Source organism: Cyprinus carpio, chromosome A9 (assembly GCF_018340385.1).
Source record: "Cyprinus carpio isolate SPL01 chromosome A9, ASM1834038v1, whole genome shotgun sequence".
Lineage (NCBI taxonomy): Eukaryota > Metazoa > Chordata > Actinopteri > Cypriniformes > Cyprinidae > Cyprinus > Cyprinus carpio.
Genome location: NC_056580.1, coordinates 23,393,431 through 23,418,889, shown reverse-complemented (window position 1 = coordinate 23,418,889; position 25,459 = coordinate 23,393,431). Strand labels below are relative to the sequence as shown.

At 35.8% G+C, this 25,459-nt stretch overlaps 2 protein-coding genes across 2 annotated transcripts in view; one reads left to right on the top strand and one right to left on the bottom strand.

Moving 5' to 3' along the window:
- The window catches only part of gulp1a (GULP PTB domain containing engulfment adaptor 1a), a 174,040-nt gene that overhangs the window by 108,960 nt on the left and 39,621 nt on the right, over nucleotides 1-25,459 (bottom strand). The window lies entirely within an intron of this gene.
- Nucleotides 1-25,459, top strand: part of LOC109097747 (calcitonin gene-related peptide type 1 receptor-like) — a 32,472-nt gene that overhangs the window by 3,111 nt on the left and 3,902 nt on the right. The window contains exons 2-11 of the mRNA XM_042764493.1: nucleotides 17,910-17,996; nucleotides 18,781-18,934; nucleotides 20,879-20,992; nucleotides 21,966-22,078; nucleotides 22,182-22,273; nucleotides 22,367-22,493; nucleotides 22,938-23,091; nucleotides 23,172-23,232; nucleotides 23,467-23,533; nucleotides 23,951-24,169. Of these exons, the coding sequence (XP_042620427.1) occupies nucleotides 17,931-17,996; nucleotides 18,781-18,934; nucleotides 20,879-20,992; nucleotides 21,966-22,078; nucleotides 22,182-22,273; nucleotides 22,367-22,493; nucleotides 22,938-23,091; nucleotides 23,172-23,232; nucleotides 23,467-23,533; nucleotides 23,951-24,169 (1,167 nt within the window). The 5' untranslated portion in view covers nucleotides 17,910-17,930. The remainder of the gene's footprint in view (nucleotides 1-17,909; nucleotides 17,997-18,780; nucleotides 18,935-20,878; nucleotides 20,993-21,965; nucleotides 22,079-22,181; nucleotides 22,274-22,366; nucleotides 22,494-22,937; nucleotides 23,092-23,171; nucleotides 23,233-23,466; nucleotides 23,534-23,950; nucleotides 24,170-25,459) is intronic.

Here is a 25,459-nt window from a genome sequence, read left to right as displayed (position 1 = left end):
GTATATTTCACAGTATTACTTCTTTTACTGGATTTTTGATCAAATAAATGTAGCCTTGTTGAGCAGACCACTTAAAAAACCAAATAAATTTACCATGTATTTTTAGCAATTTTGAGTCAATATTCTGTAAAATAATTGTTTAGCGATTTTGTGAAAATGTTATTTGGTATCATAAAATATTTACAGTGAGGTCCACTGGGAGACCACATTGAAAATATTAACCTAACCTATTTAATTCATATGTGGAAATAAAGTTTTAGGTTTTTGAGGGGAAAAACACAAAAAAAATATTTAAAATTAGAATAATTTTCCAATTTAATCTTTCACATAATATAATTTGCATTGAAATTATTAATTTGAATATATGAAGTATTCTGTTTTCTCAGACACTTGTACCCCATTGAACATTGGCCTTTCATCCACTATCAGCCACCCTTCACTCTAGATATCAGCAACGGTTCTTTATAAACATGACTACAAATAACAGCTTTATATGATTATTCCTATGGATACTGGCAGCCAGGTTTGTCCTGCAGTATGAATAATCATGGCCAAACATGTCGCTGATGACACAGAGTGAATGGCATGGTAGTATTTTTAAAAATGGACCCTAGAGATGAAGGGCTTGTGTGGGTTGCTGGACAGTGGAAATAAACAGAGCTTCAGAATGACTGTTTAAAGCTGATATACACTAAACAAACTGCTGTTGGCGGACAGCGGCTTTAAGATTTAGTGGCTTTTGCCACCATGAGTGTGGGGGATCCTGGTAACATAAGTGGATAAATCAGAGCCGACCCACTTCCAAGTGGGTCATTCTTGGGTTATCATATGTGTCTGCCAAACACTTCCTCTAAAGAGGGATTTAAATTTTCACAGAATGATTTAGGAGCACCAAGTGGAATTTGATCTTACTCTTCTAATTTTAACATTCTCCTCTCTTCCCCTTAATCTCTTGCTTTTGTTTACTCCTCCTGGAACTTGCTGAAAGTGTTACCTGAGCTGCATATCTCATCGGACCGTAACCTTATGTGCTAAACCTCCAATGCAGTTCTCTCCTGTAAGCAGCAAAGTCGCCTGCAGTTCAAGTTCAGGACCTTGCACATGCCTTCTCTAGTCCTGGAGGGTACAGGCTGAAGGTCTGCAGGTTTAAAAATAGGAGTGAATGTGATCAGGTTCCGATTTTTATTTTTATAGCTCAGAGGAATCCTGGGAGCGCAGACTGGTGGCCTGCAGAGGCAGAACTCTTCTGGTCCTGGGTTATGGCCTGCAGGGGAAGAGGTTTTACATGCTAGACACAGATCTAGCTGTATAAACACAGCAGGATGTCTTTGGAGATCTTCTGTGAACACAATAGTTCCCCCTATAAGCTTTTTCAGCTGTCTAGTTTTAACATATTGGGAATACATTTGCATCTGTTTGGTTAGATTTCCTAGCAGTGAAGTAAATAGAATACCAGTTCATTTTAACTGCTGAACTCAGAATCACAAGAGGGTGAAGGTTCTGTGCCTGTGGTTTGAGAAAGTTCAGTTTTGTTTATGCATTCTAAAAAAAAAGCCATGTGAAATAAAAGGAGACCTGGTCCTTCTTAATGATTTATTGGTATATGCAAAACCAGTCGTTTTAGCCCTTGATGATTCATTAAACAAAAACAAACAAACAAAAAAAAATTAATCATTGCAAGAGCTTCTGTGAGCATCTTTGCTTTATATAATGCATTTACTGTAAACTAGAGATAACTGTTTTTAGCAGCCATAAAAACACTACAAGTTATTACAATATGCTGTCAACTAAACACTTGAATATCTGAATCATGCCAGCTGATACCACTTTATTTAAATGCATTTTGTTGAGTTGTTTAGCATCCAACTCACCAAAGAAAGTAACAACCCATATTTTTTTACACAACTCAACCAGATACTAAATGTGCTAAAATGCACTGGGGGAATTTAAATATTTGTTTGAATTAAAAATTTTAAATTTGCGCTCTTACTTAATTTGCAGATTTGGTGAATGCTTCATTAAAGGAATATTTCACCCAAAAAATGAGTATTTTCAGAAAATGTACGTTCCCTAAGGCCTTCCAAAATGTAGATGAGTGTTTCTTCATAAGAAACGGATTTGGAGAGATGTACTGTAGCATTACATCACTTGCTCACCAATGGATCCTCTGCAGTGAATGGGTGCCGTCAGAATAAAGTGTTCAAACAGCTGATAAAAACATCACAATGATTCACACGACTCCAGTCCATCAATTAATGTATTGTAAAGTGAAAAACTGCATGTTTGTAATAAACAGATTTAACATCAAGACATGTTTAACTTCAAAACATTGGTGTTCTGGCTAAAATATGAGCCCTATCCATAACATTGCTTTCTGTAGTGAAAGTCATCTTGTATGAATCAGGAAAGAAATATGCAAAGATCAAGCACTGTTAATGAGTGAAAACAGTCCAAAATATGTTGGTGAATTTTGATGTGCAAAACAACAAGGGATGACTTTTTCACTGGAGGAAACGATATTATGGATTATGGACTGGCAATTTGGCCAGAAGCATAAAAAGTTTAAAGTTAAAAACCTTAATGATGGATTTGTTTCTGACAAACACACAGCTTTTCATATTAATCGATGGACTGGAGTCATGTGGATTACTTGTGGTTTATTGAGATGTTTTTATCAGCTGTCTGGACTGCCATTCTGACGGCACCCATTTAATGCAGAGGATCCATTGGTGAGCAAGTGATGTAATACATTTCTCCAAATCTGTTCCGATGAAGAAACAAATTAATCTACAACTTGGATGGCCTGAGGGTGAGTACATTTTCAGCAAATTTTCATTTTTGGGTGAACTATTCCTTCAAACAAAAATACATTCATTGCAAGAGCAGCTACATGATTAGCTTGCATATGGGCATCTGTGTTACATTCTTTGAATAATGCATTAATGCATAATACTGGAAAGAACTGTGTTTAAGCAGCTACTGTATATTTTCAAAAGAATTTCTTTGCCAGTGTTACACACTAAAAGTTAGAATATGCTGTCAGCTAAACACTTGCATTATTTGAATCGTGCCAGCAGATACCATTTTATTTACATGCATTTTTTTGAGTTGTTCAGCATCCAATACAAAGAAATTCTGCAAGTAAAGTCACAGCATGAATTAAAAAATGTAAATTAATGAGAATAAATATACAGACACTCAAGAGCAAGTTATGACAAACAGGGGAAACAATCTGGGGATGGATTATGATTTGATCCCCGTAATAGCTTTAAATGTGTATTTACTTTGCAGGTGTTATTCTGGAGCAGCTTGTGATGGCTTTATTTTTAAATGTGTATTTTTGTAACTGTATATGACCGGCTTTGCCACCCTGTTTTATTTCTGTTCTCCTTGGACTGTTTGTATCAGTAGCCACACTGCAGGATAATGGTCGCTTGGGGTTCTGCATATTCAGCTGTACTAGGCAGGAAAGTGTGGTTCACATTACCGAGCATTAACATTCGCAGATTTGTCCAGGAAGTTAGCTGCTGTGTTTCATAACAGCAATTTGCTGACCTGATTTGGCAGATGCTGGTGTAGCTTTCAGTCTAAATTAAACATTCATACTTTTCTACTTAATCCTCTACTTTTTATATGCTGCCTTTCATACTCTCTAGCTCTATTTTAAGTTAAAGTACTGGTATATTCCTCAGCTTGTGTTACAGTGTATGTTTTCACGCCCTCTTTAGTAATATCCTGCAGCTACTGTATCTAGACAAACCTGATGCTCAGGTTTACATAACCCCTCATATTGTCACTGCATTAGCTGCTTTTGTTGAAACCATCATAAGTTGACACTGAAATAACCTTATTATGTTTATTTCATAAAAAGCAAATTTGACAAGCTTGTGTCTACAGTGGTTTTCAACAGGTGGCATAAAAATGGATCTCAGGTCTAAAATAAAAATTCTAAATGCAAATAATAAAATGCAATTAACTATACAGTACCGTTTAAAATCTTGGGGTCTGTTTTTTTTTTTTTTCAGCACGGTTGCATTAAACTGATCAAAAGTGTCAGTAAAAATCTTACGTTGTTACAAGAGATTCCTATTTCAAGTAAATGCTATTCTTCTGAACCTTTTATTGTATTGTATATTGTATTTTGATACAAATGAATGCAGCTTTGGTGAGAATAAGAGTCATCTTTCAAAAACATACAAAAAAAACTTACCTATCCCAAACTTTTAAAAAGGTAGTGTATAATTTTAAATAGTTTGAATAGCAACACAACAATAGGCTTCTTATATTTAACAACACAGAAAATGGCCCAGATTTGACTAAATATATGTTTACTTGCAACATGAATAAAAATGGTATATGGTAATAATTGTGATAATACTTTTGCACATTTTACATTTTGAAGTTAGATTTTTTTTTATTTACTTTTGTACAATAAAGAAAAAAAAAATCCTGAAATCAAAAAGAAAAATCAGCTATGAAATTCTACAATACAGTACTGTTAGAAAGTCCGAGACATACAAAAAAAAAAAAAAAAAAATTATTAAAAAAAAAAAAAACGGCTATTTACCTGTTACTGGCCTCACAGCCATTACTGCCTACAAGGCAGAACAGCTGATACAATCAAATTATTGCACATGTGACGGATAGTTAGGTAGGGGTGTGGAAGGGGACAGGGATCAGAGAAAGTAAAAGCTTGCCATTTTCTAAAGGCCTGTTCTACAACCCACCCTCCTACTTAAGCCTAATAAGACAATTCAGAGCAGCTTTCTCTCTGACAGCATTGCCATTCGTGTTCTCCAGCATCTGCATGACTTCATTATGATGTGCTTTGTAAAGCTCAACATCTGGTTGTGCCCAAGGCAAGCTGTGATGCAATGTTGGCTTCATTTTCATGTTCAGCTAATACATTTCAGCTGGAACCAAAAATAAATAAATAAATAAATCCTCAAGAGTGGAAACACAAGAAAGGATCATTTGAGGGTTTGAGGTGCCTTAACAAAACAAAGGGATGGAGTGAGTGTGTAAAGGAGTGAACTGCACCTGAAGGATTTTGGCTGTGCAAATCAGGTGGCAGATTACATCTGGGAATGTCTGGTCCAAAGACAGCTGTTGTTGCCCTTTTGTTTTTTTGTAAAACATGTAAGAGGTCTTTTTCCAGAAAATTTTCAAAAATACATAAGGTTGCTAGTTACAAAGAAGAATGTGTTGGATTCAGGAGCAGTGTTATTGCAATCCAAGATTTAGATGAGTTTTTCTTCATAAGAACAAATTTGGAGAAATTTAGCATTACATCACTTGCTAACCAATGGATCCTCTGCAGTGAATGGGTGCCGTCAGAATGAGAGTCCAAACAGCTGATAAAAACATCACAATAATCTACAGGTAATCCTACGATTCCAGGCAATTCATTTACATCTTGTGAAGTGGAAAGCTGCATGTCTGTAATAAACAAATTGTTAAGACTTTAATGATGGATTTAATGCTAAATTTCTCCAAATCTATTCTGATGCGGTATAAACTCATCTACATGGCTTGAGGGTAAGTACATTTTCTTTTTTGGGTAAACTATTCTATTAACTAAAACTAATAAAAATAAAATGAAATTAATATAAAATACAAATTATAGACAAAAAAAAAAGTTAGAATTTTTGCCTTGGCAGCTAACTGAAATAAAATAAGTTCAAGCTGAAGTACTAAAATTTCTTGAACTAAAACTGAAGTAAAAATTATGGGTAAATGTAAATTATAAAAACAGATGACTAAAGCACACAACAAAAGTACTAAAACTTAAAATAAATCTAAAAATAAAAGATAATTCAAAATATTAATAAATACTATAACAGTACATCAATAATACTAAAATATATCTTAGAAGACAAAATGGCTTAGTTATGTCCACATGAATTACAATATGCAACTGATTGTCAAACCGCTTTTAAAAACAGTCAGGCATTAAAAAAGAAATGTTGGTGCTAGACAGAAATAATTCAGCTGTTCCAAAACACATGCTTTTTTTCTTTGGAAGACAAACAGAGAAACTTTGAAGACTTTTTACACACAGCTAGCACACAGCTAATTTTCTTGGATTTCAGTTCGATATATTTTAAAGAGTGTTTATCTTGAGTGCACAGTTGCAATGTTTACATTTGCATCTCTAATGGAAATGAGATTAATACAAATTGTATGCAGGGCGTATTTACATCCAGAGATGTGCCACTGGGTCTGTGTCAAGCATGTAGCTGAGCGATAATTCTAATCGCTGCAGATCACATTGTGGGAGTTCTGAGCGAGCCGGGGTTATTCTGAAAATAGGAAAAATGTAATTATGAATGCTCAGGAGGAACTTGGACAGCAAGCAAACATCCTTTGGTCACTGTAGGATGTTTACAAGCTTAAACTGCATTCAAAACAATAGCGATGATAGGCAGAAAGAAAGATTCCTTACAAATCTATATACAAGTGACTAGTGACGTGACATACAGCCAAGTATGGTGACCCATACTCCGAATTCATGCTCTGCATTTAACCCATCCAAAGTGCACACACACACAGTGAACACACACCCGGAGCAGTGGGCAACCAGTAATGCTGCAGCGCCAGGGGAGCAGTAGGGGGTTAGGAGTCAAACTCTCTAACCATTAGGCCACGACTTCCCCACAATGATGAAGTACACAGTCCTGTGCCACTATATATATATATATATATATATATATATATATATATATATATATATATATATATATATATATATATATATATATATATATATATATATATATATTATATATATATTTTTTTTTTTTTTTTTCATATAAATATAAGACATCGCATGTGATCAATAAATGTATGATACCTGGTCTGCTGCATTAAGTACCACACATGTCAAAGTGTTATATTACCCAATGAGGTATAAAGGGAGATTGCCTGACTAACAAAGTGACCTTTTTTGTCTATCGACTGCAACTATAATAAGGTTACACACAAGCGAAATAGTCTGGAATGCTCAGCCATTTATCAGATTGTATGTTTGCAGGAAAGAGTGTCATTTTAACTTATGAATAATGTCCCCAACAAGTTTTATTAAAGGAAGCATTATTGGATTTCCGTTTGTTGCCTAAGTAAGGACTGAGACGATTGGTCATTACTCAGAGGAGTGCGTGCACTTAGCCTCGATTATTTCCTGCTCATTCTGAATTGTTCTCCATTTGATGTGGCACATGAACGATTTAACTTCTGCAGTGACAACAATACAAATGTATTTTGATCAGAGGAAAAAGTTAAAGAATGTCAACATGTTCACCACAGCACTAGTATGTTTAGAGCTTTTCATGACATAGAGGAGAAAATATTGTGGATACAAGTAAAGATTCCTTCTGATGACTTAATATGCACTCACATATTAATAATTTGTTCCCTCTTTTTTTTAAATCATGCCCAAGTTTAAATCTTTTGTTCCCTCATTTGAGGTAAATCGAGTACTACAAATAGGTTTTGCTTTATAAATTGAAAGTTCCTTATGAGCATAAAACAAGTAGATGTGGACTCAAGAGATGGGAGCAAGTAAGATTATAACCGTAACATTTTTAACATCCGAGTTTAAAAGTATGCAAACTAAAGCAGTTATCTTAATAAAACATAACTACAATGTATGCTTAGAATAAAAAGAAAAGATTGATAATATAGTTTTCGTTGTAGTTTACCTAAAACTAGTGAACAAATTAGTAAAACGTGGCCCAGATTACCTTAAAATGAGAAAACAATTGAATAAAACAGGCTCATGTGTGAAGTCTGGGGAAAGAATTCTTCAAATTATCTCAAATGCAAATCAGTTTGCAGGCAGATTTATTCACACACATGCATAACAATCAGAGGACTATAAATCTACATGATGGTAAAACACAAACAAGCACATGTAAATATTGCAAATTCTGATTATTCATCTATAAATACTCCCTCAAATCAATTTTGCACACTTTTATTTACTGTTATAGCCCAGCTGCAAATCATTGGTGGTGATATAATACCTCTGCCACAATCATGCAGAAGGAAAAAGTGATGTATTTTTCACTGTGATGTTAACTTTATGGATGTATGGAAATAACTGATAGCCATGTCTTGTTTTTGTCAGAAATAGTATTAGCAATGATTCAGTAGATACATTTCAATCTTTTGAAAAAAGGGCACTAAAGTACTCATCTCACATATGTGATAGGTAGTGCTGTTTCCTAATCCACCGTTTCAGCTTCAGCCTAATGATCTGTAAAGTAGGGATTTGCATGATTATTTGAGTATTGACAGCAGTGATTGATAATTAAAACACACTGATTGCATCAAAGATGGTGTCAAATACAAAAATGGGGTGTAAACTTTCATCACTTTTAAATCATAGTTCATTAATGAGTACGCCAACAATTTGAATTAATATTCAATCCTTTGAAGGAACTTCAGTAACCAATAAAAATATTTTAATTATTCCCATGCAAATTTGGCAAGCACTTTATTGTAACAAGAGAACACAGTCATGTAGTCGCAGAAAACTGGATGCGAGCTCTTAAATAGGCCAAACTTATATGAACTGCCTGTCCTCTCACTTCTCTGTCCTCTATTGCTTGTGCAGAGACTGTGAGCAATCACGATCTCTCAGTGCTTTTAAAGTAGAAATTATTTCTCTTTGCTACTGGATTAAACTTTGTCAAACTTTGTTATCAGCCATTTAGAATAGATCCACACCTGACCAATGAAAATGCTACTAGAAATTTTATTGGCTGTAAGTGAAAGTCTTTCAACGATCAAAGATGGAACTTTAATTTCTTTACAATGTAAGTTTATGCTAGAATTTTTTAGGAATGGGATATTTGTATGATTTGTAAAAATATCCTAGTCTGTCTAACTGCATCACTACATTGTACAGACATTACAGGTCAAAGCCATCTGATGTTCCATTTAACTAAAAAATAGCATATATGGCTCTTAAATCACTGCTTATAAAAATTCAGTGTTGTCATATTTCAAATCAACTGAATTGAGGTCATTTGTTTTATAATTTATTACTGACTATGTTTGTCTTTTTTAAAGTGAAAGTGGAAAAAAGTGAAAGTCGTGACATTTGCCAAGTATGGTAGCCTATACTCAGAATTGGTGCTCTGCATTTAACCCATCCAAGTGCACACACACAGCAGTGAGAAGTGAACACACCGTGAACACACACCCGGAGCAGTGGGCAGCTATACAGTGGGTACGGAAAGTATTCAGACCCCCTTAAATTTTTCACTCTTTGTTATATTGCAGCCATTTACTAAAATCATTTAAGTTCATTTTTTTCCTCAATGTACACACAGCACCCCATATTGACAGAAAAAACACAGAATTGTTGACATTTTTGCACATTTATTAAAAAAGAAAAACTGAAATATCACATGGTCCTAAGTATTCAGACCCTTTGCTCAGTATTTAGTAGAAGCACCCTTTTGATCTAATACAGCCATGAATTATTTTTGGAAAAGATGCAACAAGTTTTTCACACCTGGATTTGGGGATCCTCTGCCATTCCTCCTTGCAGATCCTCTCCAGTTCTGTCAGGTTGGATCGTAAACGTTGGTGGACAGCCATTTTCAGGTCTCTCCAGACATGCTCAAATTGGGTTTAAGTCAGGGCTCTGGCTGGCCATTCAAGAACAGTCACAGAGTTGTTGTGAAGCCACTCCTTCGTTATTTTAGCTGTATGCTTAGGGTCATTGTCTTGATGGAAGGTGAACCTTCGACCCAGTCTGAGGTCCTGAGCACTCTGGAGAAGGTTTTCATCCAGGATATCCCTGTACTTGGCCGCATTCATCTTTCCCTCGATTGCAACCAGTCGTCCTGTCCCTGCAGCTGAAAAAACACCCCCACAGCATGATGCTGCCACCACCATGCTTCAATGTTGGGACTGTATTGGACAGGTGATGAGCAGTGCCTGGTTTTCTCCACACATACCGCTTAGAATTAAGGCCAAAAAGTTCTATCTTGGTCTCATCAGACCAGAGAATCTTATTTCTCACCATCTTGGAGTCCTTCAGGTGTACTTTCATGTGTCTTGCACTGAGGAGAGGCTTCTGTCGGGCCACTCTGCCATAAAGCCCCGACTGGTGGAGGGCTGCAGTCATGGTTGACTTTCTACAACTTTCTCCCATCTCCCGACTGCATCTCTGGAGCTCAGCCACAGTGATCTTTGGGTTCTTCTTTACCTCGCTCACCAAGGCTCTTCTCCCCCGATAGCTCAGTTTGGCCGGACGGCCAGCCCTAGGAAGGGTTCTGGTTGTCCCAAACGTCTTCCATTTAAGGATTATGGAGGCCACTGTGCTCTTAGGAACCTTAAGCGCAGCAGAATTTTTTTTGTAACCTTGGCCAGATCTGTGCCTTGCCACAATTCTGTCTCTGAGCTCTTCAGGCAGTTTCCTTTTACCTCATGATTCTCATTTGCTCTGACATGCACTGTGAGCTGTAAGGTCTTATATAGACAGGTGTGTGGCTTTCCTAATCGAGTCCAATCAGTATAATCAAACACAGCTGCACTCAAATGAAGGATGATCAGAAGAAATGGACAGCACCTGAGTTAAATATATGAGTGTCACAGCAAAGGGTCTGAATACTTGTGATATTTCAATTTTTCTTTTTTAATGTGCAAAAATGTCAACAATTCTGTATTTTCTGTCAATATGGGGTGCTGTGTGTACATTAATGAGGAAAAAAATGAACATAAATGATTTTAGCAAATGGCTGCAATATAACAAAGAGTGAAAAATTTAAGGAGTCCTAAAAACTTCCCTAACCAACTTAAATAATCCAGCACCCGGGGAGCAACTGGGGGTTCAGTGCCTTGCTCAAGGGCACTTCAGCCATGGGTTTTGAGGGTGGAAGAGAGCGCTGTTCATTCACTCCCTCCCACCTACAACTCCTGCAAGCACCGAGACTCGAACCTGCAACCTTTGGGTTACAAGTCCAACTCAAAGTTGAAATCAAGCTTCCTTGTGCTGTAAGCTTTTGCAACAAAGTTACCCTATTTTAAAGACACAGATACACAGAATGAGCAAATGTTAAATATTGAGATTTTTGTAATGGTAATTGATCAATGTTTATATGTATGTAAATAAAACTGTTCATCATATAAAGTGAACATGACTTTTTAGAAGTCTTGGATTAAACCACTCAAAGCTTGAAATAATGATTGCCTTGGAAAAAATGGATGGGCAAAAAAAAAATTAGATAACTTAACAATATATGGTAGTTTTGCCAATGGTATTGAAAATGACTGTAGAAAAAGTCGTCATGAAATCAAAAATTATCCTACTTACTTTTTTTAGTGCACACTAGTCTTGTGGTGAACAATTAAACCTTGCAAGTCAATACACTGGAAAAAATATATAAAATTGTCTGCCGTTGTAATCTTTAATCAAAAACTGAAAATTAGCTTCTGCTCTGGAATGGCGTTCTGGCTCTGATGATGTCAGTTTGACGGCTTCAGGAGAATCCTCTTGTTAAGTCATGATGTAAGGACTGCTGTTTCTAGGTCCATGCCTCTACACATTTCACTTGAGAATAGAGCAGCAGCCATTTATGAGCACTACTTAATTAATATTAAATATTTAAGCTAAGCATTTAAAACTTTGCTATGCACACTACAGTCTCCGTGCTCACAGTGTCTAAGACACTTAATATTTTAGCTGAATCACTGCCTGGCCATCTGGGATTTCAGTATGGAGATAAAGGTTAGGGTTATAATTTTTTCAGTATTATATGACATTTGGGGTGTATATTAGAGCAGTTTGTTGTTTTCTTGCTGCGTATGGCAGAGCGTTAGGACCCAGAAGCAGTGAAGTGTGATGCCAGACGTAACAAACAGATATTCTTAACCACTCCTATCCAACCGTGAATCTGCTATGAGCAAGAGGTGGAGTAGAGGTGCACCACAATAAAGCCCCGCCCTTTATTCAATATTCCGTTTCACTTGGAAATACATCACAACACTGAAGACAGTTGCAACTTCCGGTTCATGGGTACTTTAATATTGATATTTTTCAAGGTACTGAAGTTAGAAATTCCTGTATCGTGACCACCAATTTCACATAATTTGTCAATAAGATAAAAGTGGGTTTTGTTCAGAGGCGCTATTATCCACATAGATCTTTGATATGAATTAATATTTTTGGTAGAGCCCGACCGATATGGATTTTTGGGGGCCGATGCCGATGCCGATATTAACTCGAAAAGAGCCGATTTATAAGCCGATATTTTGATTTTGAAAATAAACTGGATATTAGACCCATTTCCTATAAACTACACTTACACAACATTCAATAGCAAAATATCTGCCTGTTCTATGTATGTGGGCTGTATAAACCATTTTCCAGAAGGGATTATGTTAAAAAAAAGCCTTAGATTACAGTCTCAATGACTAAACAATTGCACATCAAAAAGTATATATTTTTTTTTAATGATCAAAAGAACACTGCATTAGAGGAATCTTTGCAGAAGTAGTCCCACACTTTGCTGCTACAGCGTTCACCTTTTTCAGCCATCTGTAGGGCAGAAAGAGAGACAGAGAAAGAATAAGCATGTGGTATTAATAATATCACCATGTATCATTACTCATGTCATCATTAGAATTATAATAATAATAAACAGGGATCTCCTACATAGGCAAAAATGAGAAATATAGAGAAATATATATAATATTTTTTTTTATTTGTCAAGCAATAGGTATTACCTTTTACCTACTTATATTTAACTATATTATTACAACATTTTCCTGTTATGTCTGTAAAGCTGCTTTGAAACAATCTGTAAAAAAGATTTCAGCTCACATTTATTTACATGTCCCCTCTGGTTTAATCATTTCTGACGCACCTACTGTAGTTACTGTAACTACACTATATTTGCTCTCACAGACACATTCACAACGGACCCGTATATCTTCTCCTCTTCTCTTTGTGCAGTCTGAATCAAAACATCGTCATGCGCTGGTGAACGTAAAGTTAGCCAACTGTTACCGGAAGATTACAGAATCAATTCGAAGTTGAATGGTTAACGTTAGTGTCATGAACACACCGCTGTCAATTTCGAGAAGAACCACCTTCAAACAAGTTAATAGCAAGCATTTAAGGGGCCTGCTAAAAAGGAAGCTATGTTAGCGTTAGAATAACGTAACAGTTGTTGTTTTTCGAGGCACGCTGTACATAACACCCACCCACCGACAAAACTACCCCCCCATCAACAGTTAAACAGAAAAAATGTGGGAAACACTGCAGATATATTTAGAATAAGTTAAACGCTAACGTTATAGTTTGACCTCTTATTAACGTTCGCGCTCTTCCACTGATAAACATGGTATAAGCTCTGTGGCTAATCTAATATAGCAATGCATTAGCGGCTGTAAGTGATGTTACAGAATATTTAGAAGTGATAATGATAGGACCGTTAGCTAGAACTACCACACTGTTTTTATATACAGTGTATGAACTAAATCTACAATCATTTCACATGACGAACGACAGACTCACCTTCAAAAGAGTACATCTCCATGGCTCGGCAGATAGCTTTCTTCTGTAGTGGATTTCTGGCGCTGTTGTCAACTGGGGAGTTGCAGAGCTCCCTCTGGTGGGCAAACTATGCAACACTCATAACATGAGTGAAGCATGAGACTCTGTTTCTCATGTTTCATCGGCCGTTATAAACGCCGATGCCGATTTAAATGCAATTAGCTCATATCGGCCGATAATATCGGCCGGCCGATATATCGGTCGGGCTCTAATTTTTGGGTAATTCATTAAATATCGCCAGCTAAAAAGTAACTAGTACTCTGAGTAGTTTTTGAGAAGAGTAATTTGTACTTTTACTTACTGTTTTGACACCAGTACTTTTACTTGTAATTGAGTATTGTCAAAGACTATAGAATACCCAAGACGTGTCACTCGTATAGTTTTTAATGGGGAAAAATGCAACGCTCAGTATGGCTGCTCAGTCGCAGGAAGGCCCACCTTCTGAATGAAAGAGCCAATCGGTAATAGGTAAAGTCAGTGCATCAGTGCATCACTGCAGCTGCTGTTAGAAGCATCCCGGTTGTTATAGAAATGGTCAGCGTTCCGAGACGTGTGCTTAGGACTGTGTATGTGCACTGGCTGATCTAGCCTGAAAAAATAAGCTTTTTATAAAGCTATTTGAGCAAAAGAAACTACATTTATGACAGTTATGAATTATGACAAATATGAAATTTAATTGTAAGCTTAGTGAACAGTTTGGGAGAATTTAATGTTTCCCCATACAAAGTGATAGGAGCTGCACTTGCATGCCTGAGAGGCATTTCAAAGATGGCCGCTGAATGACATGACTTGCCTTAAAGGGACTTTGGTATTATTTCAGCAATGTAACAGTACTTGTTCTTAATTACAGATTTTCAGTACTCTTTCCACCCCTGCCTATTACTAACATACAGGTCCTTCTCAAAAAATTAGCATATTGTGAAAAAGTTCATTATTTTCCATAATGTAATGATAAAAATTAAACTTTCTTATATTTTAGATTCATTGCACACCAACTGAAATATTTCCGGTCTTTTATTGTTTTAATACTGATGATTTTGGCATACAGCTCATGAAAACCCAAAATTCCTATCTCAAAAAATTAGCATATTTCATCCGTTTGAAGTCAACCTTCAAATAATTGTGTTCAGTTATGCACTCAATACTTGGTCGGGAATCCTTTTGCAGAAATGACTGCTTCAATGCGGCGTGGCATGGAGGCAATCAGCCTGTGGCACTGCTGAGGTGTTATGGAGGCCCAGGATGCTTCGATAGCGGCCTTAAGCTCATCCAGAGTGTTGGGTCTTGCGTCTCTCAACTTTCTCTTCACAATATCCCACAGATTCTCTATGGGGTTCAGGTCAGGAGAGTTGGCAGGCCAATTGAGCACAGTAATACCATGGTCAGTAAACCATTTACCAGTGGTTTTGGCACTGTGAGCAGGTGCCAGGTCGTGCTGAAAAACGAAATCTTCATCTCCATAAAGCTTTTCAGCAGATGGAAGCATGAAGTGCTCCAAAATCTCCTGATAGCTAGCTGCATTGACCCTGCCCTTGATAAAACACAGTGGACCAACACCAGCAGCTGACATGGCACCCCAGACCATCACTGACTGTGGGTACTTGACACTGGACTTCAGGCATTTTGCCATTTCCTTCTCCCCCAGTCTTCCTCCAGACTCTGGCACCTTGATTTCCGAATGACATGCAAAATTTGCTTTCATCCGAAAAAAAAGTACTTTGGACCACTGAGCAACAGTCCAGTGCTGCTTCTCTGTAGCCCAGGTCAGGCGCTTCTGCCGCTGTTTCTGGTTCAAAAGCACACGCCTGTGCACGGTGGCTCTGGATGTTTCTACTCCAGACTCAGTCCACTGCTTCCGCAGGTCCCCCAAGGTCTGGAATCGGTCCTTCTCCACAATCTTCCTCAGGGTCCGGTCACCTCTTCTCGTTGTGCAGCGTTTTTTGCCACACTTTTTCATTCCCACAGACTTCCCACTGAGGTGCCTTGATACAGCACTCTGGGAACAGCCTATTCATTCAGAAATTTCTTTCTGTGTCTTACCCTCTCGCTTGAGGGGTGTCAATGATGGCCTTCTGGGTTAACCTCTTACCCATGATTGCGGTTTTGAGTAATGAACCAGGCTGGGAGTTTTTAAAAGCCTCAGGAATCTTTTGCAGGTGTTTAGAGTTAATTAGTTGATTCAGATGATTAGGTTAATAGCTCGTTTAGAGAACCTTTTCATGATATGCTAATTTTTTGAGATAGGAATTTTGGGTTTTCATGAGCTGTATGCCAAAATCATCAGTATTAAAACAATAAAAGACCAGAAATATTTCAGTTGGTGTGCAATGAATCTAAAATATATGAAAGTTTAATTTTTATCATAACATTATGGAAAATAATGAACTTTTTCACAATATGCTAATTTTTTGAGAAGGACCTGTATTGGCTGTTTATTAGCACTTTATTAGCACATATCCTGCATGACTATATTCTACATCCCTAATCCTATTCTATTAATCCTATTAACCACTATCTTACTAACTATTAATAAGCAGGAGTTTATTGAGGCAAAAGCCATATGGTTAGTTAATAGCGAGAATTGGACCTTAAAATAAAGTGTGTGTGTATATATATGTATATCGGCATCGGCCAATGAGTTTTTCTGAAGCTGGACTTTTATTTCGGAGCTGATTATTATTATTCCCAGAACACACTGACACAGAGTTGGTAACAGTGTTTACTTCCTTTTTTAGTAATATTTGTAACAATTTCTTTATTTGTGAAAAATAATAGGATTACACAAGCAAGAAGTTGCCATCTTAATCAATTTATTTTACAGATTTGTTTTTTATTAGAATTAAGTTCTTAAGTAGTACCAAGTTATTTTTTTTTTCAATATCTATTCATTTTTATATGAATTATTTCTCATTTAGTAAATATTACATTAAATAGTGTGTAATAATCTAATATTATAGTGTGTTATACATCAGCCACCCTGCTCTAGGCAACATCAACCATCAAAAACTCAATATCAGTTTACCACTAGTAGATTGTTCAGTACATATAGTGTATGTTGTTGTATTAAAACAATGTAAACTATTTTATAACACAACATCTTAAAAACAGCTATGGCTAGAAACAGAGACTATTATATAAAGGCAAAAACTGAACTTTCTCCACATCACACCACATCCCCAGAACACAGATAATATATATCTGTCAAAAACAAAAACATAAAAAAACCACAATCAACACGTATCCAGTTTCCTCCCATGTGCTTGTACTCAGAGGTTTCATCAGCAAGGGAAAAATACTGCTGTTCAAGTACTACGATCAACAGAAGATAAAATAGTGCAGGTACCAGTAGAGGACAGATATCAGCACGACCAGCCTGCAGAATGGCTCACAAAGGCTCTAACCTGCGTGTTTATTCCCTCAAATGGAAAAGTAAACACCATTATTTCAGCTGCAGCCAATGATGCAGCTACAAGCAGTGGTCCTTGGCATCAGCTAGTGCTGTTTCATGATATGCTGCATTGTGGGTAACATTACGACTGGCTTTCACCATCTGTTTCTAATTTGCAATACCCCACTTTGCTTTCCCTACACTCCTGCAAGAGTGTGACCCAATATGAGTACCACAAGTCCAAACAGACCTGAAGACATGCCATAACTTCCAAGTCAGCAATCAAGGGACATTATTTAGTAATATCTGGGAACGTTTCTTCACATCAGCTACTCCTTTTTTTTTACACAATATTTTCTATTGCGTATGAGGGTCCCTCATTGACTAAACCACTGGGATTTAAAGAAACTGCACAATCTAGGTTAAAGTGTGTGCTTGACCTGGCTAGAATCACAAACTGTGAAAAATAACCTTTCTAGTGCTGAGGAGTGAATATTCAAACTGTATTTACAATGGGTTTGCTGGTGATATAATTAAGCAAAACTGTGAATATTACAATGATTTTGTTTGCCCATTAAGTTGAGGATTTGTCATGAGACTAATTCACCACATTAGACACATTCAGGGCATCAGTTCAAACAGTCTATTTAAGTGAACTGATTCAAACCTTATGATTTATGATTCATTTGCATTAACACAGTTATATTGTTTCAGCCTATCTTGATAAGTGCTGTAAGAACTGAAGTAACCATCAGAGAGTTGTTGTTCAAATATTATGAATTTGTATTCTGTGCATGTGTCTGTATGTTTATGCATACAGGTATACATGTGTGGGTCTATGTTTGCAATAGGCTAGAAAAGAAGACAGGTACTTCTGTTTGTGTCAATAACAGCATAAGAGCGCTTAGAACCATGCATAGTGTTTGTCTGACATTATCTTCCTTGCAGATCGATAGTGGGTCATTGGAAATGCCAAAGAAGATGAAAGCTAGCTGCTGGATGATCTGTCTGTTTCTGCTGGGATCTGTCACCGAGGTGAAAGATTTTTTGCCCCATCATTTTTATCAACATGTATAAGATTTCTAGTTTTAAAATATGGAGTGCTGCAGTGATAATGTATTTTTGTAGGCCAACCCTGAAATTAACATCACCCTGGTTTCAACTACAAAAACCCAATAGGATTTTTCATTGGCTTTCGGATTATTGCACAAATAAGCTCTGTGACCAATAAAAGTTCATGATTTTTATGCATTTTGTTCATCATGACAATCTTCACAAATTAATGTCAACTTTACTAAGCTTTCGACAAGAATGTGTTTATGAGGCTGTAAAAGCGAACAAGTAAATGAGTTTACCTGTTCAGAGCGGGGTTATTAAATTAAAAGTGAAACTAAAATTAAAACCATAATGTACATTTTAGTTACTTAAAATAAGCGTTAACTAAAATAAAATAAAATATAATATAACTTTTTGCAGCTAGTTGCGAAGGCAACACTTTTTTAGTTTAACTAGATATACTAAAATAACTAAAACTAAAATAAAAATTAAAAACTATAAAGATATATATATATATATATATATATATATATATATATAATATATAAATTTATGTGTGTGTGTGTGTGTATATATATATATATATATGTATATGTATATATATATATATATATATATGTATATATATATATTGTGTCTATAGTTAAAGAACACCCACATAAGGCAGTACTGTCTCATACATCTAAGGAAAGAAGCTTGATGATTGCTTGTAAAATTAGCCTGTTCTCAGACATTACTTTTTTAATGTGCCTGTTGTTTGTAGTTCTTTGTTCTAGCCAGTCCTGAGGTAAACGATAGCCAGCAACAACATCCTCAAAATGTGTACCATGACATCGGTGTTACCAGAAACAAGATTGTGACGGCACAGTTCGAGTGCTATCAGAAGATTATGAAGGACAACCGTCAAGACAAAATAGGTAGACACATTACATATCTGTATTAGAGTTTTTACAAGACTGAGATCAAGTTGTATTATTATGTGTCTGATATGTGTAATTTCAATGTAAAAACATGTTAAAGCACTGTAGCTCAAATGTGTTGTGCCAAATTTATAATATATAACAAGAATAATTACATTTGATTTTCAATAAGCCCCTCATAGAGTATATATTGCAAACTGTGACAGTAGTTTTTGTCATCCTGTCCAATTAGTACAGCAAGAACACACAAAGTCTCAGGTGGCTCATATTCATTTTGTTAGGAAGAGTGCATTTGGTCCCAATGGGGGTTAGGACAGCTGTGAAATATTAGCTCTGTTCCAAAACCTAGTAGACTTCCTACTTAGCATCCTAAACAAGACACGACTGATTTGGAACGCTTTCCATAGGCTGCAGCTAGTCTCAGCCTCAGATGTCACGCCCACGGACCGTTGGCTAAACGTCTGAAGCATACGGGACACAAAAGTGGAAACACTTCAGGAGTGTCGAAGTCATCATCAGATTGGTTGAATTATACAGGATTTCCGGGAGACGTGTGTCTCGCGTTCTTTAAGGTTCTGCCTGGAAACAAAGATGCCTTGGTGCCTTGAAAGCCATAGTGTTTACAAATGTGACAATGAGCACTTATCAGGATTAACTAAACACTGGAGTAACCGGCATACAATCTTTAAAATACGTCCGAGAGTTTTACACACTGGTTTGTTATTGTGACAACTTTTCCACGCCCCGAAACGTGACGCTGAACGAAACTAACTGTGATTGGTTGTTTGACATGTCGGTCAAACGGCCTCATGGGTGGGCCTTGGCCAATGAAAGCTGCCATGGATTCCAGACCTTCAACCATCAGTCTGAAGGTCTGGCTATGCAAGACTACATTTACATTTAGTCATTTTGCAGACACTTTTATCCAAAGCGATTTACAATTGGGGGATAAATAAAGCCATTCTTCTTAAAGAGGCAAACAGACACGGGAAGTTCTTGTAATACCACGTTTTAGACATTGTTCAAATAAGTACAAGCTAGAAACCGAAGGAATAAATAAAGAGAAAGACAGTTTTTTTCTTTTTTTTTATGATGAAGTCAAGTAGCTTCGAAAGAGATGAGTTTTCAGCTGTTGCTTGAAAATTGTCAGGGTTTCTGCATTCCGGATAGGGGTGGGAAGACTAGGCTGCAGCACACCTACTGATAGTTTTCTCGTGATGTCACACACTCATAGGAACGCCCAACTGGAGGGCAAAACGAAGCTTTGCTCCACTGACCACCTGTTATTTTTACACAGTCTCCATTAAGTAGTAATGTAGCAAAACGCAGATATTAAATAGTGAAATTCAGTACACACCTTATTATGTATATTTTGTGCAGTCAAGCATATGTATCCAAAATATAAACACAATACGCAAAGTTTCACGTTAAATGGTTTTCTATGGGAATAAGGAAAACACTGAACCATTAAGCGGATTGTGTTCATATTCCGACCTCATCTGCTTGCCTATGTAAACGATGCATCATTAATATAGTTGAATACTGAATTTGATCTTTTAATACTACTGTTTTAAATAAATCAAGGCACTTTAAGTGTTTTTACAATGTTTGTCACACTGTTTAATGATTGAAATATTGCCGCGGGTGCTTAATATGGATTGCAAATGGCCAAAAAACTTGCATTTTGTTCACATACCTTTGTTTTATTATTTTGAGAGGTGATCTAAATATTTGCACAGGCTTGTGCTGCAGTTCTATGGATGTTTTGCCCTCCAAGTCTTCAAGCTGGTCACGTGACTGAAAGCGATCAATAGCTCATGGGGGACTAGGTTTTGAACAGGCTGATAGAACTAATAGTGGTAATGAAAAAAACAGGAAGTTATAGTTTCCCAATTTCCATAGAAACCAATAAATGTTTTGGGCTTTTTTTCCCATATCTAGCTGGCCCGGTGTGCAACAGGACCTGGGATGGATGGTTGTGTTGGGACGACACAGAGGCTGGTGTCACCTCTGAGCAGCACTGTCCTGACTATTTCCAGGACTTTGACCCTACAGGTGAATATCAGATTTCAGTATAAGGTTCTTTTCACCTAGATAATATTCAATGTAAGTGCTTTCCACTCATCTGCCTAATAGGTCATTGTCAGTTTTTTTTTTCGCTCTAATACCCTTCACTGTCAAATCATGCTAAATTCATAGGCTAAATGGGTATTAAAATGTTTATAAGAATTATTTTCTGCCCTGAATTAAGAAATGGTGAATTGATGAGTTTATTTTCAATATTAAATATATTTTCATTTTTAATTTAACAACTTACAAAACATAAACAGAACCAAACAAACAAATCCAGACCCTTATAACAATAGACAAAAAATACATGAAGAGAGAAAAAGGGGTGATTTTTTATTATTAATTTTTTTTAATTAGTATAAAGTTAATTCAAATGAATGAATAACATATTTTCCACATTCAATTAATTTTGTATGAAAGTTATTTACTTTCTAACATTAATCTTAAAAATTGCTTGGAAAAACAAAAAAAAAAAAATAAAAAAAAAATAAAAAAAATAAAAATATAATAAAAATAATAAATACTAACTACTATTTTTCTCTACAAAAAAACAGCAGAAACAGAGTGCTTTTTAACAATTTAAGCATTTACAACATTTAAATAACCAAACGACAGCACAAAAGTGCATGGAGAAGAAAGAAAGAGGAGGAAAAAAGATATATACATAAAAATTGTTACAATAAAAGATACAATAAAAATTACAATACACTTTATTTAAAAAAAAATTAAATGAAAGAATAAATAAATAAACCACAACATAGATACAAGACAGGAATATTATGACATACCATGTCTCAAAATGTTGCTAAGAGAAGCAAATATTATCAAGATGTCTGAAGGCTAGACATGGTGAAAAGCATCAGTTGACAAACAAATAAAGCTGTTCCCTATATCTCTGGATTCCATTATTGATGTTTCTCTGAGTAACACGTTTTGATTTACTTCTGGTTCTTTGCAGAAATGGTCACCAAAATATGTACAGAAAGTGGGCAGTGGTTCTTGCATCCTGAGAGTAACCGCACATGGACAAATTTCACCAGATGTAATTTGCTCACTACTGAAGGACGCAGGGTATGAGCATAAACACTATAAACAGTTGAGATGAATATAAACACACATTTGAATTGGCTTGCAGAATAAACACTTCATGACTCTATTGTTTGGGTGATTGCAGACCGCAATGAATTTGTTCTACTTGGCGCTAATAGGTCATGGGCTCTCTTTAACATCCTTGTTCATCTCGCTAGGCATATTCTTTCATTTCAAGTAAGTGCAAATGTCTCTTAAACTACTGTATTTATGTTTAAATGGTTTATCACAGTTATTTCTTATCATTTTGCTGTCTTTTTTTGCTTATAGGAGTTTGAGCTGCCAGAGAATAACCCTGCACAAAAACCTTTTCTTGTCCTTTGTATTAAACTCCATCATCACTATCATTTGGTTAACAGCAGTGGCAAACAACCAAGAGGTGGTTCAGGAAAACCCAGTAAGTAGTGTGCATTGACAGTAACTTGGTTCACCAAAAAGTTGGTGAAAAAAACTTGTTACAAAAAATGTTAATTTTGAGTCTGTAAATTTAGACAATTTCGATTGCGAGGGGAAAAAAAAGCAGAATTGTGAGATATAAACTTAGAATTGCAAGGAAAAAGTCAGAATTGGGAGATAAAATTGCAAATACTTACGTTTTTAACCCTTTGGTGGAAGCAAACTTCCATACAATCCTGTATGCTTTTTTATTTATTTTTCTCCTGTGGAAATCAAAATAATTTTGCATCTATTGCCATACAATGCAGACTAACCAGTTATGGAACAAAAGGGGGAATAAATAATAACAGTATTTTAATATTTCTTTGATAATTTAAAAGCATTACAGCATGTCACCAATCTGCTGTACTAATTATCATTAAATGTCCATGCTGCTTTTGTTTAGATCAGCTGCAAAGTATCCCTGTTTATCCATCTGTACATCTTTGGATGCAACTACTTCTGGATGCTTTGTGAAGGGATTTACTTGCACACACTCATTGTTGTGGCAGTTTTTGCTGAAAAACAGCACTTAATGTGGTACTACCTTCTTGGATGGGGTGAGTTTTCCAATAAATCAAAGCAATTTATTCACAGCATTAACTGCATAAACTAAATCTAACCTCTTTCAATCTCACAGGTTTCCCACTTCTACCCGCTACAATACATGCAGTAGCCAGAAGTTATTACTACAACGATAAGTGAGTATACTTGTTCTGTAGCTTTAAGTTAAAATTGTAATTATTATTGCTAATGTAGGAGATCATAGTGAGATTACAGTGTTTTTAATTTGTACTTATTAGCAATACTCAAAAAAATGCAAATCACGTTTCTTACCTAAATCCATGTGAAGTAAAGCAATTATTGTACAAAATAACACTCCTGTTAGGATCCATATCAAACATTTGGCTAATCCTTTCTTTCCTAATCCGCAGTTGTTGGATCAGCTCAAGTACTTCTCTGCTATATATTATTCATGGCCCTATCTGTGCAGCACTGCTGGTAAGACATCTGGATGTTTTTGTCTTTTTTGTTTCCAAAACAATCCTCTTGTGCAACATTAATTATAATCTTTTCGTATTTGTTGTGCAAATTACATCCAGGAGTTTGTATTTGCCAATCTGAATTTGTTTGAGTAGCAGAGCACAATGTTTATATGTATTAGTACATCAAAAAGAAGACTATGATGTTTACTATTTTCCTCCTGCATTATCAACACACTATTTTCCCATTTAACACTGTAAAGCTGCTTTGACACAATCTGTATTGTATAGAGTGCTATATAGATAAAGGTGACTTGACTTGATCCTAAAGCGATTTGAAGTTACCTACATCTCACAGAAACTCTCTTCTGACATCTGCCAGCCAGCTGGGATCTTTTTGTTTTGCGTTTGCCATTCATCTTGCCTGTCCTTCCAGGTGAACTTGTTCTTTCTGCTAAACATCGTACGGGTTCTCATCACCAAACTGAAAGTGACGCATCAAGCAGAGTCTAGTCTGTATATGAAAGCTGTCCGCGCCACACTCATTCTGGTTCCACTGCTGGGCATCCAATTCGTTCTCCTCCCATACAAACCTGCGGGGCGCGTTTCTGCTGAAATCTACGACTACGTCATGCATATCCTAATGCATTATCAGGTAAAAAGCAGACAAATTTGTTTATGGTCACTCTCATTCTAGAATCTAATTGTTTTTACTTTACTTTAATCTTATTTTATATTTTTTAAATATACAATACATTCATACGTTTGGAGTCAGTATGACTATAGTTTTGAAAAGGGTCTCTTACAAGGGGGCAGTTGTGGCCTAATAGTGGGGGGAATTGCAGTCAGTACCATGACTGTGTACCAAAACACTGATACCAAAACAATGATAAAAAAAATTTCAGGATTCTTTGATGAATAGAAAGTTCATAAGAACAGCTTATTTCATTTATTTACTATTTTAAATAGAAACCTTTTGTAAATGTATTTAGTCACTTGATCGATATAAATTCTTGCTAAATAAAGGTATTATTTTCTTTATTTTTTTTTTAAATAAAACTACATGGAGAACTAAATTTTACATAAAGAGGGAAAACAGAACTAATAAATAAACTAAAACAAACAAATAATAAAGAAAACTACATAAATTATTTTAAAACAACTTTCACTCAAATTGTTACACAGTGTATATTATGAAAAATAAATAAATCAGGGAAAAAAATTGTTTTTACTAATGGTCCTTGCTATATATGTTTCATGCCATTTATATAAAAAATGATCAGAATATTGTTCTAAAAAAAAAATGAAAGCCAACATTATGTTTTAGTTCCTGATTTTAAATACTTGCTGAAGTATAATAAATGACTTGCTGAATATTTTTTCCACTGTTTACTCTGTATGTTTGTATTTTCCGCTTGTGGAGTGCTCGATTTTGACCATGGGTACATTTATTATTACTACAAGATATGATTTCCCAATCTCTTTGACTGGCAGAAGCTCAACAGCCTATAATTAAGTTTACTTTGTCATTAGTGACTTAAAAAGCTTATAAACCAAATGACAACATCTTGCAGCTCTGTAGATATTAGCCAGAAGGGAAAACTTGTCAATTTAGAAATCCTGCTTTTCATTACTCACCCCCATATTGTTCCCGAAAATGCTATGATGTTATTTATTTATTTATTTTTTGTGGTAAACAAAAGAAAAGTTTTCACTTGGGTATTTTCCAGTTTAAGTCATTATTCACAGATATTCTTGATCTCAATTGAGTTATACTGAAAAAACAGCTGCAAACAACACAAGGCAGAAAGGTTTTTTGAGGTGAACTAATTATTTACAGAAGCAATTGTTAGGATCAGGTCTCTTACCTCATAAAAAAATAAATCTTGAACATTTATTTTGAGATGGGTAGGTGTTCAGCAGCAAGAAAATAATAATTTGTACT